The 16,676-nt window shown below is 30.7% G+C and overlaps 1 protein-coding gene across 1 annotated transcript in view; it reads right to left on the bottom strand.

Moving 5' to 3' along the window:
* Positions 1–4,438: 4,438 nt before the first annotated feature.
* Positions 4,439–16,676, bottom strand: part of LOC117182675 (transcription factor Sox-21-B-like) — a 23,732-nt gene continuing 11,494 nt past the window's right edge. The window contains exon 2 of the mRNA XM_033375779.1: positions 4,439–5,201. Coding sequence (XP_033231670.1) covers positions 4,439–5,201 — 763 coding nt within the window. The remainder of the gene's footprint in view (positions 5,202–16,676) is intronic.

Raw genomic sequence — 16,676 nt, 5'->3', positions numbered from 1 at the left:
CACTTCAAGAAACGCAGCTACAGAACAATTAATGACTGAGTCAAATTTACAGGCGTAGTTGTACATATTTTGGTATTACATTTCTAAACTTATTTATCTTACAATTTTTAAAGATAATAGGCGATTTTGAATAACACTACAACAGTCACATCGGAAATATTACAAATTATAAAATAACTACCGAGTTTTTATACAATCTCACGAAAATGCAACGCAAGAGTTTGTAGTTAAGATAATATTGTATTGTTCATAATTAAATATCTCGCATCAGGAGTTTTTCTAAATCAGTTTATATATGTAATTGATATGTTTAGTAGAAGATATTTGCGATTAACAAAATATTTTTCAAATTTTATATCCTCAAATTTGAAAACGTTTTTGCAATCTGTTGACCAAACTTATAACGAAACTTTGTTCCATACAAAGGTTTACATATAAAAAGCATTTTTCAATTAGTATAAATTAATAACAAGTTTACTTTTTAACAAGAACAAATTTAGTTATATTATTGTACGAGAAAGTATGGTGAATTTTGAAATCTCTACAGTTTTGTGTGGTTTTGAGCAGTTAGATCTTAAGTTTTCAATGATAGGATAAGAAATGATAAAAATCAAATACCACGTAATTATATGTCCAATTGATAATATCCAAATTTAATATTCCTCTTTTTTACTGGAATTTGAAATATAAATATTTGTCCAATGAATACAATAAGTAAATAACACATATATTAGGATCATAAATAAGGCGAAATGTAAATCGATAATTTATTGTTAATACACGGAATACTACTTTCGTTGAGTTCATCAAGTATACATTCATTTATAATAACATCACTATAAAATTACGTTTGAATTTGATTTTTATTCATTAGTTTGTGGGTAATTATTTTTCAAACGCATGAATGTGCATTCCGATCTTTTTCTCTTTTTTGTACCAATTCTTTTTTTGGAACAACTATGATTGAAATTATGGAAATATGAACATATAGTCAACTTACAAAAGAAATTTAAACCTTTAATATATTTTTGAAAATTGCATAATTTTATAAGCAATAAAAGTGTCCCTATACAAATTTTAGTTCTGAGACTAGAAAATGTTTTGGATTCAGAAATTGCATTATTTTAATAGTTGCTTCCATATCTCAACAAATCTTTATTTGTATTCTTTTTTTACCATAAATTCTTTAACTTCTCAAAATTTAAAAACTAAAATATTGAGCTTTTATTACTTCAAATGTGATTTTTTTTTAAACTTTCGATCCTTGACAATTAAATAGTTTTATTTTCCCAATTTTTAATGCTTTGTATTTTTAGATTATTTTAATGGTTCAATTTTGATTGCTTCCAAATTCAAGTTGATCTATTTTTAACATTGAACAATTTAACACTTGCATAGAATCAATTTAAAATTGTTTAAAATTATAGTGATTCCATTTTTGAGCAATGTAAAAATTCGAATTTTAATTTATTATGAAATTACTCATGTTTTAACCCTTAACTCGCACTATGAGTAAAAATACCCCAACAAATTTTTGAGCTCGAATTAACCGTACTAAATTTGTGAAAACGGACCATGTGTCGACTTTGACCAGTAATTGACATCACTAACTAAAGGTAAAGTGGGTTAGTATATAGCGGCAAATGTCGCATACGTTGAGCACCCGCTCAAAGTAGACCTTTTAAAACTGCTTGGTGTTTATTACCCGTTGTGCCATCAGTGAGCAAAAAAGTGATTAAGTGAAAAGTTCCATTAATATTAGTGATTTTCGTTCAATTTCCAACGTAAGTTTATCATCTAAAAATTGAAATAATTTTCTTTTGCGTCAGGCCTTTGCAGCGACTCTGTAGGTTGGAAAGAGTAATTACAACTTTGAAAAATGGTTTTTTACATTACTTTTGTATTTTGTATTTTTTATTAACTATTTTTATGCATTCAAATAAAAATAAATTTATTTGAACATAGATAAATATGTTGTTTTATTTGATCATAAAATCGAGTTTTCATTTTGCTAAATAAATGCCTTTTTTGGAAGAAACACTAATGTAGTAATTAAAAACTATGTGAGTTATGCATTTGTAAGCAAAAAGCACACATTTGGTCGTTTTTGTTCAAAAAAAGTGTTGTTAACAAACTTAAATTATACAAATGACTATTAAACCGATTCCATCTAAAAAAACATATCTTAAACTACATTACATAATTTTTTGTGCAAAAATATTCAATACCGGCTGCGCGGTACATGTTTGAACACGCGGGGTGAAAAACACCCGTTGTACCATTTAAATAATAAAAAGGAGTCGTGCCAATTAAGGGTTAATGCTTGTTTAAAACTAGTATTTTTCTTCTTATTGAAAAAATCTAATTTTCAAAAGAAATTAACATATGAGATGAATACACTGCCTTATATCCTGATCTTTTTTTTAAAATTATGTTGCAAATCTAATTTTTTTAAAATATTGTTCATGAATAAAACCGCTTTAAGCTGCGCAGACCTGAATTTTAAAGAGAGGCACTTTCTGACTTTGAAATTTCTTTTCGTAACGTCAAAATTAGAAAATAGAAATCACCAAGACTGATTTTTAATTGGCTCTTAAATGATACTTTTTAAATTGTTTTTCACAGATCAACCAGACTCTATGGAAATTTTGAAATTATATGAAAATCGAGAACATGGCCATGTGATTGAAATAATAAGTACTCTCATCATGATAACATATTGGAAATTATAACGATTAGGACGAGTAATTGAAATAAAACTTAACAATAAGCGTAGATATACAGAGGAAACACCAACAAAATATTTTTATTTCGTCTAAAAAAATTATTTGTGGATTGAATGAGCGGTTTATTTAAATCAAAGATAATGTAATAGAAACAACAAAAATATTTTGTTTCTGCTCCTGCAACCAAACGTTTCGATAAACTTATAAAGTTCATTTCTCAGTTTACAGATGTAAAATAGTAATACGTATCGTGGATAACAAAATGGTACGTATATGTATGCAGTAGGTCCGCCGTATCTCGTACGTTAGTATTCAGAATGTTTGGCTTATTTCGCATGACTGCCTCCCAAAGAAGAGATTTGCTTCCGTTGGAAAAGGTTTTTTTCTAGGGATACCATTGCGGCCGTTCGCATGCTGTAATATGTGACGAGAGGGTTGGGACGGTTATCTCATCAAAATTGGACTCTCGTAGCCTTCGCGTATCATGTCGTTAGGGGTGGGAGATCTCTTTGTAGGATTTGGTTGCGGTGCGATATCGATTCGATTTTCGCGGACATGCATCTCTCTGCAACAACTTTTCGGCATAAGCACATTTTAGTTTTCGCCAAGAGCGCTTCTTCCTTCCGCAATCGCAAAACGCAGCTCTTCAGATTTAAATGAATTTGTAAATCGCATGCAGTTCCAAAAGAACCTTTTCCACGAATTTACACATTTTTATACATTTTTTGAGCTTAAGAAAAGGATTTGCTCTCATAATCGATTGGTGGTTTAGCATTTTCAGTTTTGATTACTTTCAATTAATATTAGTACTTTTGAACAAAAATAACATCTCTTTTTACATATTTTGCTAGAGGTGTTTGCATGTTTTGAGAAGAAGTTAAGATAACGAGAATTTTTATAACTACAGTCAAGTGAATTCATTTTATTTACTTATATGAGTCAGTATAACATTACACTTCCGCTTTTTTTATTTGCCCTGAACAAAAAGATAACAGTTTTATATTCACATTAAGTATACTCATCTCAAGATTGATAAAAATGCAAAATAAAACTGTTCAAGATTGAATTATAATTCTAAAAGAATAACTTCACATATACATATATTAAACATACATATAGCACCTTTAGTTACTCACTTTTAGTTTAATATTTTTAATCATGCTGAAAATTGACTGATAAATTATGAGAAAGTAAATATTAATTCCTCAGAAAATTAGAATTAAAGTGAAACTGAAGAATTCTATTTGATAAAAATTATTTTTCTTTCTACTTGAACAACCAGTTTAAATCATATATAGTATTGCTGACCATCCTAACTTCCCAAATTCACATTTTCACATCCATCCCTCTTCTGCAAATCCAACTTCACTCATTTCCCAAAACGCACTCTAGACATTAAAGTCAACATACCACACTCTACAATAATTTTTTTTCCACTGACAACTGCCAGTTTCTCACTGAACACTCCCAACAGACGAAGTCCTCTGACCTCTAGAATTATTCAGTAACCTGGAGCTTTCTTTCTCCTCTTCATCTCTTCTAGACGAAACCCCTGACATGGTAGTTGTTGTAGTTGTTGTAAGGTCAGTTGCTGTACAGGAGCTTTGAGAAATGGGAGACAACATTGGAGGTACTCGCCACCAATCAGGTGCAGTCCAATTAGAAATAAGGTTCCCCCGAAAATTAAGGTCCGGAAGAACCGGAAGCGGCTTTCATATAACGTGACCCCTGGCTGATGTATTTCCCGTGAGACTTTGGACAGAGAAGACGCTACTCTCTGTTTTAGTTGTAGAAGGTAATGAAGTCAAAACTGAAGAAAGGGATCGAAATTTATCAAATCTCTCAGCTGGCGAGGATGTATACCGATCCTCTGATTTTTCCTCCTCCTGTTTATCTTCTGATGGACAATCCTCAACTTTTCGGTAACAATCATCATTCCTGACACTGTCTCTATTGTCTAGATTAAAGCGATCATCCTCTGGTTTCACAGGACTTGGAAAAGGTCTGTTTTCTGGTTTTTCGGGAAGAAACGAAGTCCTTTTTGGATCCCTAGATGGACTTGAACATCCACAGTTCGGCTGGAGACAAGTTGGGCTTGTGAGACCAGGCCAGGATACTGGTTGATGGCCTGAGTAGAAAGAACCTCCTGAACCATAAATCGCTTGAAAGGCCAAATCTGCTGCCAGTTTTCCTCCAGTGAAGTCCTCTCCTAATTTATGTTGAATTGGGTAGAGCGGATAGGGAAAGGGCGGGAAAAAACGAGGAATTTTGAGGTCATCGTGGGTTATCAATGGGTGGTTCATAGGTGATGCTAATGGAGGTAAGAGACCTCGAGATATGGAACTGAGAGAATCGGTTGGTGACATTGTTAAAGGTGAAAGTGAGAACCCAAACTTGTTCTCCTTCTTCACGAGCGATTTTGGCTTTCGACGTGGACGATACTTGTAATCCGGGTGCTCCTTCATGTGCAGTGCCCTGGAACAAAAAGCGAAGTAATGGTTTAGGGTGATATCGGAGAAGTGTTACTACTAATTCTCTAGTTGTTGCTGTTATTGTTGGAAGCTTGAAAAAATGTATGATCAAGTTTTATGGCTGGATTAATTGTGTATTTTCACAAAAGGAAAAGTTGAAAGTAGTTTTTTCTGAACTCTCATAGACAATCTCATTATCCGGATCAAAGGACCAAATAAAAGAGTGCATAAGCCTTCATAATCTTCTGTTTGTTTATTAGAAAGCATATATGTATAAGTTGAATAATGTGATAAGTAAAATAGCTGTTCAATATAAGAGTAACAATTTACTTTCAGACATATCGCGTCACATTCTAATATTTTGTCACTGTTTTGATTGGGGTTTGGCATGTTTCGAGAAGGGATGAAGATAATGAAGATTTTCACAACTTCATTGAGCATAATTCGTGATCTTTACACATGTACTTTCATTTCCATATATTGTAGTACCTTTTTATTGTTATCTGACTTTAACAAAAAGATAAGAGTATTTTTTCGTTTAAAGTCGATTCAACTCAGATTCATTAATATTGTAGAAAATTGCCTTTTTATAGTAGATTATTACAACGTTGTATCTTATTTTATTGCTTCATCTTCTTTTAAATTGTGATTTTTTTGTTTTCCATTCCAAGTTTAGTGTGGTAAAAGTGAGGGAAACAATTATTACTTTAAAAAAATAAAAAATGAATAAATTAACTTTTAGTAAAGTTTTTACGGACCAGTTTTTGAATCAACGTTTGTCAGGGGTGCTATTGTGTTATATAGAATTTTGTGATATTACTGTGAGTGCAAATATTGAAGAGATTTTTAAAAATTATAATCTAATAAAATTACGATTTCTGCTGAAAAATAAAAGATCCACCATTTTTTTTTTGCTTATTTTTGTATGGACATTCGAATGAAATACTAAAATACTGTGCTCTGCCAGACCGTTGCGTATATTGTTCAATAAGAATAAAGTGAAAATAATAACAAGTTTTCAACATGTTTGTTTGGATTGTTGCTTCTTTTTAAGAGCTAGGTAAGAAGTAAAACTCGATTTGTAGTACGTAGCAAAACCTTGCAAATAACCCCTTTTAGAACTCTATGTGGCCAAAAGTTTAAGAGATATTAATTTGTTAATAATACAGAAATAATTAAGTGAGGAAATAACTGATTTTTTAAAACAAATGTATTATAAACGAAAATTCTGTGGAAGATTCACTTTGCAAATAACCTAATGGATAGTTGTTTTATGAGGAATACTACTTTTCATATTCAAACAAGTTTTTAATATTTTTGATAACAAATTATTATGAAAAATAATTTTTTTCATGTCTGCAGTTGTCGGAAAAATCTAAAAGAATTCGCGTCTAACCGCTTAGGAAGAAGGATGATCTTCCTGGAAAAATACTCTGAAATTTCAACTGTTTAAAGAATTTGTTTAAATATGTTATTTGGGGAAAATCTGTTTATGCAATTCGATTCTACGGACAAATGATATAGGTTTCATGTCTTGGATTTCTTTTTTTTTCTCTATGCAATAATTCAGAGCTAGAGAGAATTGTACATAATTTTGTTATATTGCCTGACTATGAAAGAAATTCTTTTTAGAATATAGCATAAAGAAACAGATTTAAATTTTGTACAATTTTTATAGTAAAGCTTGATCCACATATTTTAGAAAAATTTGAACAAATGTTAGATGGTGTTCAAGTATTTGGATTTTGTGTCTCCAACAGATTTAGACAACCGAAAGTCCAGTAAAATCTTTAATTAATACAATCTACGGTTAATTAAAAAAAATTTTGTTGATTAATTTAATTTAGTGAATTTAATCCCAAAATTTGGTTCATTCAACCACGCCTTCATTAAATTAACCTAATTTTTCTCAATATCGACGAAAAACATTTAGTTACATCTAATCAACTTATGGTATCTATCTACTATAATCGCCAATGAACTGAAGAATGTTATGTATAATTTTGTAGTTGCTAGTGAGGGAAGATGAAAAGGTTCTACAAAAATTTCTGACACTATATTGTCAGTAACGTTTTCGATTTTCGACAGTGAATTACATTAAAATTACATTTCAATTAATTCTGAATTTGGTATATTCTCGTTCATCAGAATGTTATGTAATCGTCCAAATTTTCGATCTCTACTTTGCCACGCTAACTTTTGAAGGATTTAGCCAATGAAGTTAGCCCTTGATACACTTAATTATAGGGTCTCAAAATGAAGATCAAGTTAGTTAACCTGATATTTCCGACCAAAATAAAAAAATTTAGAGCATTTTCAAAATTTAAAAACAATTTTTTTTAAACGTTTTAGACATTTTTGTTAAATTTTCCCCGACGCACTAGTGCATAGTGCCGTGCCGAGGAGATATTAGTTTCATGTGAAAACTGAATATCGCAGATTTCTTTAAATCTTCACGGTTCGAGGCCACCTGAATCCGAAAGAACAAGCTTTATGATGACCTCTGTCTGCCTATCATCGTTGTCGGCGTTGTCGTTTGTATACCGGATAACTTTTGGAAGACTAATCTGATTGGATTGTGTTTTGGCATACGTTTTAAGGGAACAAAAGCAAAGATAGATTTGTAAAGCAACATTTGTTGACCAACTGTTCTGGTTTTAATCACCAACAAAAGTAATAAAAAAAAACAATTCCATTTGTCGGTCAAAATATGCAAGATACGATAAAAGATAAGTAAACAAAATTATGCTCCAAAAAAGGAACTATTTAGTAACATTAATTATAAAAAAACATTTTTTGGAAAAAACGACATAAGATATGAAAACATTAATGAACAAAAGTTATTTACTAAAAAAAATGGAGGACTTGTTAATCATCTTCTGATAGGATGTGTAGTTTTCTGTTTCAAGCGTTAAAAATAACATTAAAAATAAAAAAATTAAATTTTTGTAAAAACGAGATAAGTTATGAAAAAAATGAAAGTAAAAAAGTTGTTCAACCAAAAAAGAACTAGAGATTTATTATAAATGTTTGTTTGTTTTTACATAAAAATACATTGCAAAAAATAACTTTTTTGATAAAACGGCACATAAGATACAAGAAATTTTATTAAACATAATTTTTCGCCTAAATTATATCTACACGTTTTCTTAAAACCACTTTATGCTAGAACGTTTATTTTCAGTTTAAATCGTAAAAAGTAACATAAAAGTAAATAAATTTAATTTATGGAAAAACAACACAAGGTGCAGTAAAATGCCTAATAAAAAATTGTTATTTTTATAGGACATGCACTTTCTTATTATAACAACAAGACAAGGAAACTATGTCTGTTTCATTATCAATGCTTATTATGAGTTGTAATAATATATATTTATTGAAATTACACATGTTATAGGGTAGATAAGAATGAAAATTAATGCAAAATAAGGAACAACTACAAAAGGAATCATGAAAAATAAAATTTATACTTTATTTTTCTTCATTTTACTTGATTATATCTCAATAAACAGTCCCAGGCCTAGGTACAGCAAATATATTTACTATAATAGAGTTAAATATAATATAAAAAAGTTGGCATATCAGACGAAATTTAGTGAGAAAAACGAGATACGTAACGAGAATGTTTTCGTTCAACTGTAGGAGGTTTAACAAAAGAGAATTTACAGTCACTAAAGTGGAGTTGTCAATGCTTTGACCTTCAATTTCAAAAGGTCTGTATATAAATGTGGAGGCAGTATAAAGACCGAGCGCGTAGAGCGTGGCAAAATGATAATTCATTCCAAAGTTTAATATAATATTTAGAATTGAAAACTATCCAAAGACATGCACCATTGTCTTATTTTCACATGAATCCCTAACATATGCGATAAGAAACCTTAGATAATAGAGCCCATCTGATGTTCTGGGAAAGGTAATCTATAGAGGGCTATGTGTAAACTTCTGTTTTAAGAGATATAGCGGGGAAAATAAAATGATAAATTCTCCAGTTTGTTTGGAGTTTTACTTTTCTTTTTAACAAAATTCTGAGAAGCTGAATGAAAAAATAAGTTTTTTTTTTAAATTTGATAGTTCCTCCGGATTCCATAACCGCTTATAGAATCTTTCGCCTGAGAGTGGGGAGGCCCCTGACTGCTCGTGTTTCAGCGAAATCCAGGGGCCTCCTCGATCTCGTGCGATTACTTCTACAGGTGATTATAGAATCTGGCGCTTCAGTTATACTTTATTCAGTGAGTAAGAAGAGTTAAAGTTGTTGGAAAACCACTTGCTCCCGACGCACATTGGGGATATAGCAATACTTTCGTTCAAAACCACCTACAGGTCGCAAATCTAAACCAAATCAAATAAAATTCAGTCAGAAATGTTTGTAATTGAATTACAAAGAGACTCGCACAGCCAAAATTTTCAAAATCATTTGTTGAAATATTGTTTTTAAACAAAATATGGCGAAATCAAGTTTTTTAAAAAACTTAATTGTATAAACCTTTCGTGAATATAAGATTTCGGGTCATGAATTAGATAAACCATATAGAATTTAAGGAGTTTGAGACATAGCTGATTTTAAATTTACCATTAGTTTTGCAAAATAAAATTTGTTTAAATAAACAGTTGCTAATTTTAATTTTTTGCAAAATAAATTTTAAAGTCTAGTTGTACTGGAAAAAATATGTCCGAAGCAGTATATTTTATATTTAAAATACAATTTGTTACAACCATATGACTAAAAATTAATTTTGCATAATCTGTTTTAATTCTTAATAAGGCTTTTAAGGTCTATAAGAAAATGAATAATAATACAAATACAACATATGTTAACTAAAGGGCTTTTTTGGTGCGCTAACTTCAAGTTTTGCCATTATTTTTGCAAAAAAATTTGTTTAAATGTATTATTTTGAAAAATTTAGCTTCGTGAGTCTGTTTGAAATTCATTTAGAAACATTTCTGGCTAAATTTTGTTTGATTTGGTTAATATTTGCAACCTGTAGGTGGTTTTGAACATTCCGTGTCCAATGTGCGACGGTGCGGTGGTTAGGTATGTCAAATAATCAATCAAAAGCGTGCCACTCACAAGGTTATTAATTCATGGGAATTTGACTGGAAAATTATGATTCTAATGGAAATTCGTTTAAAATTATTTTCTAACTTTATAGTGTACTATTATTTTCCTGTACAACCGTGACATTTAAATCCCCTGGAAAAGATCCCCTATTGCAAATATCCGCGTAGAAATCACTTCGCATTTCCTTGCAGTAATTTATTTTGCGGATCCTAACCAATTAGTAAACTTATCTTGTCGGTTGCTTTCGATATAAAATTGTGTTCTTGTGAGTGCATTCATCTTAAAGGTATTATTTTTTATGTGAATAAAGTAAATTAAAATAGATTAAGTGCGTAAATAATAATAATTCTTCCATTTTGAAGCAATAACTTCTAAATACATTATGTAAGTATAGGACTATTGGTGGAGGTGGCGTAGCCTATTTACAAGTTTTACAATATTGCCTTCTTGCTTCAATTAATCAGATGAAAATGTTACACAATCGCGTTCTTTTATTAACCTTTTGCATCGATCCTATTTCTATAAGCTTTTTTTAACAAATATATACAGTCCTAAATAAATACATATGTTTTTAATAATTATATAGTAACTATCAACTATCGATCACTCACTTTTATTTAACTGAATTAGAGATTTAGAGGTCGTACTCTACTTCCTTCGTGGATAGACTATAGGATATCATCAACCTTCTGTAATTAATATTCAATTGAATCCATAACAAAGACGTTAAAAACCATTCAGATCAAAGTTAATATCGGGGTATCAAACCGTGGCATATTACTCTGATTATGAACTTCATATTAAAGTGATCTACTTTTGCAGATCTAAAATTAATTTTTTATAACTTCATTCATATATGGCGGGTAACAGTTGTTATACTTTTTTTTGAAAGTCGTATGCTAGTCACCACTAACAAGGATATTTTAATGAAAATATGAAATTTCAGGTTAAAACAAAATCCAAATGTTCCTTTATTGATTTATGTAGCTGTCTCTAAAAATTAATTTTTTTCTTTGTAAAAGTATTTCTTTGGTGGATATAGTTTTTCATTTGTTTGGCACAAGCGATTAACTATTGTTAAATTATTGTTGAGTTATTGTTGAGTTATTGCAACAAAACAATTATAAAAATTATTCATTTTAATATTTAGTGCATTTTACATGCACTATATTATAAACAAATGCAATTATAATTCAACTGACAAAGTAAAATATTAAAAATAGTTTCCTGTGATTTCTCTTCAATAACATTAATTAATCGTTAATACTAAAGACACTAGAAATTAATTGTAAGAATTATTTACCAACTAGAATAACAAAAATAATTAACCAAAGATATGTTTACAAAAAATAGCAACTGTCCTATCAAACAAATTTACGCAGATAATGAAGACATCAAAATTGTATTACCTTTCGCATATTATGTGTAAATAATTTATTAGAATAATTAACTAGAGGGCCACAATTGTGTGAAGAAATGTCTGAAAAAAATTGTCATATCAATTTATTCATTTTCATTCGACACCATAAATTACCAAAAATATTATTTGGTTCAAATATAATTATTATCACAGGGAAATAGCCGGGTTATTGGTGGGTAAAAATTAGCAGATACCTTGGACATAATTTGATCCCACTTATAGAATAGTATATTATTTAATAAAAGATTGTGTAGGTCTGAAGGAAAACACAAATTTGAAATGATGAATTGAAAAATGTAGTGAATTTCCATAGAAGTGACAAATAATAGAATGTCCTCGAAAATGTTGGGATGGAATTAACGTTCAGACCTGTACAAAAGGACGTACTATCATCGCTGAAGTGCCTAAAAGATAGGAGTTACCAAGGGTATTTGTAGTAAATATCTTGTACACACACCGAGGTCGGAGGGGGCGCGAGCATGATATCTCCGTCACATAATGCCCCATTATGTACCCAGCACCGCACAAACGTAGCCCTTATTTATGCTTCGCTTCGCGGAGATAAAAGAAAAAGAAACATTCTTAGAGCTTTCGCGTATTGCCAAGAACGGCGGTGAAAAAAGATTCTCCTCCGTTTTGTCACGTATGAAACAGGATTCTCGCGCGTGGAATACTTTCATATCGGCACGTCAGAATAAAAGTCCCTCTCCAATTCAGCATCTCCTTCAACAATTCAATTTACCTATATACATCTGTACTCTGCAGTCGACACTATACAGTACGGGCCAGAGTTGTAAGTCAACTAAAAAAAATCGTATTAAAAACATTCCACACTCTTTTAGTCGTTGTTTCAGCCATAAATTAAGTTAGAATGATTTAGGAAATCCGTTAGAGGGTTTATTAAATTTCACTTCAATTGAGCGCTACTTCAAGTATTTTAGACTCTAGAAAACTAAGAAGAAAAAAAAAAGAAAAGAAAATTTCCTGGGATTTTAAGTTTTTTTGGGGAATTTGACAGGCATTATGGATTTTGTTCAATATCCAGCGATTTATGAGTATTTCATGGAATTTAAAAAAATTAAGCCATTTCTGAATAATTTGAAGTTTTTAAGCAATTTTAACATATTAAAAGAAATCTCAAGGATTTACGAAAACTTCAAGGAACTTCAAAGTGTTTTGTGCGATTTATAAAGACTTTAAGATCAATTTTAAAAGATTTCTAGAAAAACTGCAAAAATAGATAAAACAGTTAAAATTTCAAGGCATTTTAGGGTATTTTAAGGAATTTCACACCATTTGAAGGACTCTAATAAACATCCAAGGATTTTCACGGATTTCCAAGGATTTGAACAAGAATTAGGATATTTTGTAGGACCTCCAATTATTTCAAAGGCATCATGGCAGTTCTAAATATTTTAAAGATTTTATGCGGAATTTCGACATCATTGATTTTTAGAAAATGCTTTTTAACTTTTTTAAAGATATTTAGAATATATTAAAGATTTCTAAATATTATACAAGATCTTAGAAGATTTCTAGTGATTTCATAACATGTAGGGGATTTTGCAAATTTCAAAGGTCTTGAAAGAATATAGTGTATCTTGGAAACTTCAGAAGGTTTCTAGGGATTTTGTTCTTATTTACTTGAGAATTTGTGAATTTGGAGGGGGGGGGGGTAGCCTTTTTATTGGGGGTTCATCTGTCTTGTTGAAGGTGTAATATTTGGGTTTGAAAGGCTATAAAAGTGTTTGAAACTCTGAAAAATAGATCAAAAGTGGTCGACTTTGGAAAGCCATAACATTTTTTCGTAAAATTAACAGATTCCAAAGTACAGATACAATCTTCAGGATTGGGAGTTTTCGCCTCTTTTTTTAAAAAATGCAGGTTCTTCGAGGAGTCATGACTTCAAAGCTATTAGAGATATGAGGATATTTTTGTAACTTTCTCAGAATTTTCTATAATTTAATTTTGCTCTAAAATGCAATAGGGCTTGTCGGTCTACCGAAACACAATTTTTGGAACTTTTTCCAAAATAATTCCCATTTCCGTGTCGCGTCACAGTCAATTATAGAAAACACGGAATTTGAATTAAGAAACCTCAATACACCTTTTTGGCAAAAAAAACATACATTACCTACTGGATACGGAGAAGGAGCACCAGATGCCTAGACTATTTGGACAGCGGATGTTTTGGGTGCCTTCAACGCGCCTAATGTTTTGTCGGCATTTTGTCACGTAAATATATTTGTATCGACAGTTTATTTTATGTATAGTTATCTACAGGCGTATCTACAGTTTTGCATATAAATAATTTATATTTTTACATTTTGTTGTACTAGTAAATATGACAGTTTCGTTTTACACAGGAATGATAATTTTCTTTTTAAAAACAATCGTCAGTGGGAAAACATAAATGCAAATTGTTTTTCTTAAACACAAATTTTACTTCGAATATTTTTGACTCCAAATAAAACAACTTTTTTCATCAGGACGGCAGGCGCGGAAATGTAACTTCGCTCGACGTCAAGAATGATTTATTAATCAGAATTTAATTAACGACATTGTTGAATGTTACTTAGATTTCTTTTAAATCATTGCTCATTGGTAGGGCATATGAGTTTAACAGACAGAGTAGAAGAAAGAAACTATACACAATATTGTGGATTGTATTGCTTTGTTTGATTTTGATGTTTGTAGATTTTTTCATATGTATCTCAGATTTTCGTTTAGTTGCAGAGCAATTGGAATTCATTTTTTTTTAAAACAAATTATTGCTAAAAATTCGTTCGACACTTCCCACGAGCTTGAAGATATGAATACATGATTTATGCAAAGTCTCAGGTAAAAATTTATAACTTTTGTTTAAGCAAAAATGTTGATTAGTTATTTACCCTAATAATCATAACACATAACCAATATGGGAGGATTACCTTAAAAATTTGTATCCAAAAAAGAAATTTCGACAAAAAATGAAAAAATTTCTGTTCAATTGGGGTTTTCTCATTTACGGAGTCTGAATCGGAGTTCGCAGATTAAAATCCTTCATATCTTGGGGTCCGTTTGAAACGCGTCATTTCGATCCAGAAAATGATAGTTTTTAATCCGCTTCCTTAAAAGAAACGGATTTATTAAGATAATCGTTTCTTTTTTCATGGGTAACGACTATTTCTTTAAAATATAAATGTTTATTTTCACAACAAATCCCCATTTACATTTTTCCCCAATTTTTTGTAGAATTTGTCCTTCTATAAATAAGACATCCTTAGAGTTTTATGCGGGCTAAACTATTTTTGTGGCCAGAAGCCAAATAAAAAATTGGAATACTTGAATTTGATAAAAAAAATATAGAATTTTGAAAAAATAGGTGCGTTTTTGAAAAGTAGACACCGCAATTCGAATGCTCGCAGTTTTGTAAAAAAATTTCATTTGAAAATCTGGAAAAATACACATCACCTGATGTTCTTCCTAAAGCTACAAATATCGTCATCAAGGAATTTTACAACTTGTGCAGAAGCGGATGGATTTAAAATGGAGTTGATTTATTTGAAATTATTCAAATGATAAATAAAATTTGATTTTATTGACAAAAATTGAAGACGTAAGGAAGATTCTACTAACTTTGTAAAGTTATAGAAAATTATTGTAAATAATTGAATCCGTCCAAGAATATAGGTGAATGGTATATAATGAAAGGTTTGTTCGTGTGCGCTTGGTGGACGTTTGTTTGAGACTAGAGAGTCTTTTGGTAATAATGAAATTGTGTACGGCCGGTAAATTTCTCGTTAAGAGACGAGTGTACGAAACAGAAGCTATGAAAAGCTACGGCGGTGTGAGAATAACGTAGGAGAGAAACGGAATAATAATTCCGGGACAATGTGTCCCGGTAGATAGCACAAAGCGTAAATCAGCATAAACATTGGTAAAGCCTCGACAATAATTCAGCATAAATGCATAAACATTGAGCGTAATCTTTACAATTCACATTCGCGATAAACAGTGATATTTTGTTGCCTCACCATAAGCTTCTAATAGTGGAATGGTATGTAAATAAAAAAGGCTAATTATTCCTAATGACTGTCATTAAAAAAAATATTTAGTATTTTTATAGATATTTGTTCTTCATTATGTCGGATATTTTTTGTATCGATGTTTTGAATTATTAAAATTTCATGCACATATATGTATGATCCATATGATACATATATTCATGAGCTCGTGGACTTTTTTCAAATGTTTCTTTTAAGAATAATATATTGAGAATCGTTGTGTCATGATCTCTCACAAAAAAGTTTTTAATTTCGACGAAACTTTTTGAAATTTATTTTTTGTTATTTTAATTTTTTAGTTTTCCTCAGTTCTCTTTTAAAAATTATGTCAAGAAAACATATTAGACATTCTAGAGATATAAATATTTAGGAAGGTGCAATGTGATTAATTTGTTTCTCAATTTAATCTTAATTAAATTAGCAATCCATTTATTTTCAAATTCTCATAATATCTTTATGTTGGAAAAGTTCAATTAGGAGCGCCAACCAACAAAATGATTTTTTCCTCCACCATTATATAATTAATTAAATATCTTATTATTGTATTGATTAAGTATATTTTGCGTAACTTAATCGTTTTTGTCATGTCTACGTCAGCAAGTCAAATTTGCTGCAAGTCTCATTGCAGCAGAATGAGCCAAAATGCGGCTAGTCGCAAATTGACTCGCAGAAAATGGCAGTCAATGCATTTCAGCCAGTTTTAGTGAGCTTCAAATTTTTCGAAATGAAAGTTGCCACAATAAAACTCGCAGCATACGTAGCTTTTTTAATAATTTTTCCCAGGTCTAAAATTGTTCCGAACGAGGGATGCCGCAAAATGACTCGTCTACCGAACGAACTCATATTTGCATACTTGTCGTGGGGGCTAAAGCGTAGGCTTTGGATCCACTCCTTCGGCTTGCGGGTTCGATTCCCGCCTCGCACTCTGGAAGAGTCTCGGTGGCCCATGCGGTG

The sequence above is a fragment of the Belonocnema kinseyi genome, chromosome 2 (genome assembly GCF_010883055.1).
Source record: "Belonocnema kinseyi isolate 2016_QV_RU_SX_M_011 chromosome 2, B_treatae_v1, whole genome shotgun sequence".
Taxonomy (NCBI): domain Eukaryota; kingdom Metazoa; phylum Arthropoda; class Insecta; order Hymenoptera; family Cynipidae; genus Belonocnema; species Belonocnema kinseyi.
Note: the sequence above shows the minus strand (reverse complement) of the source record. Positions and strands in the feature narration are given on the sequence as shown.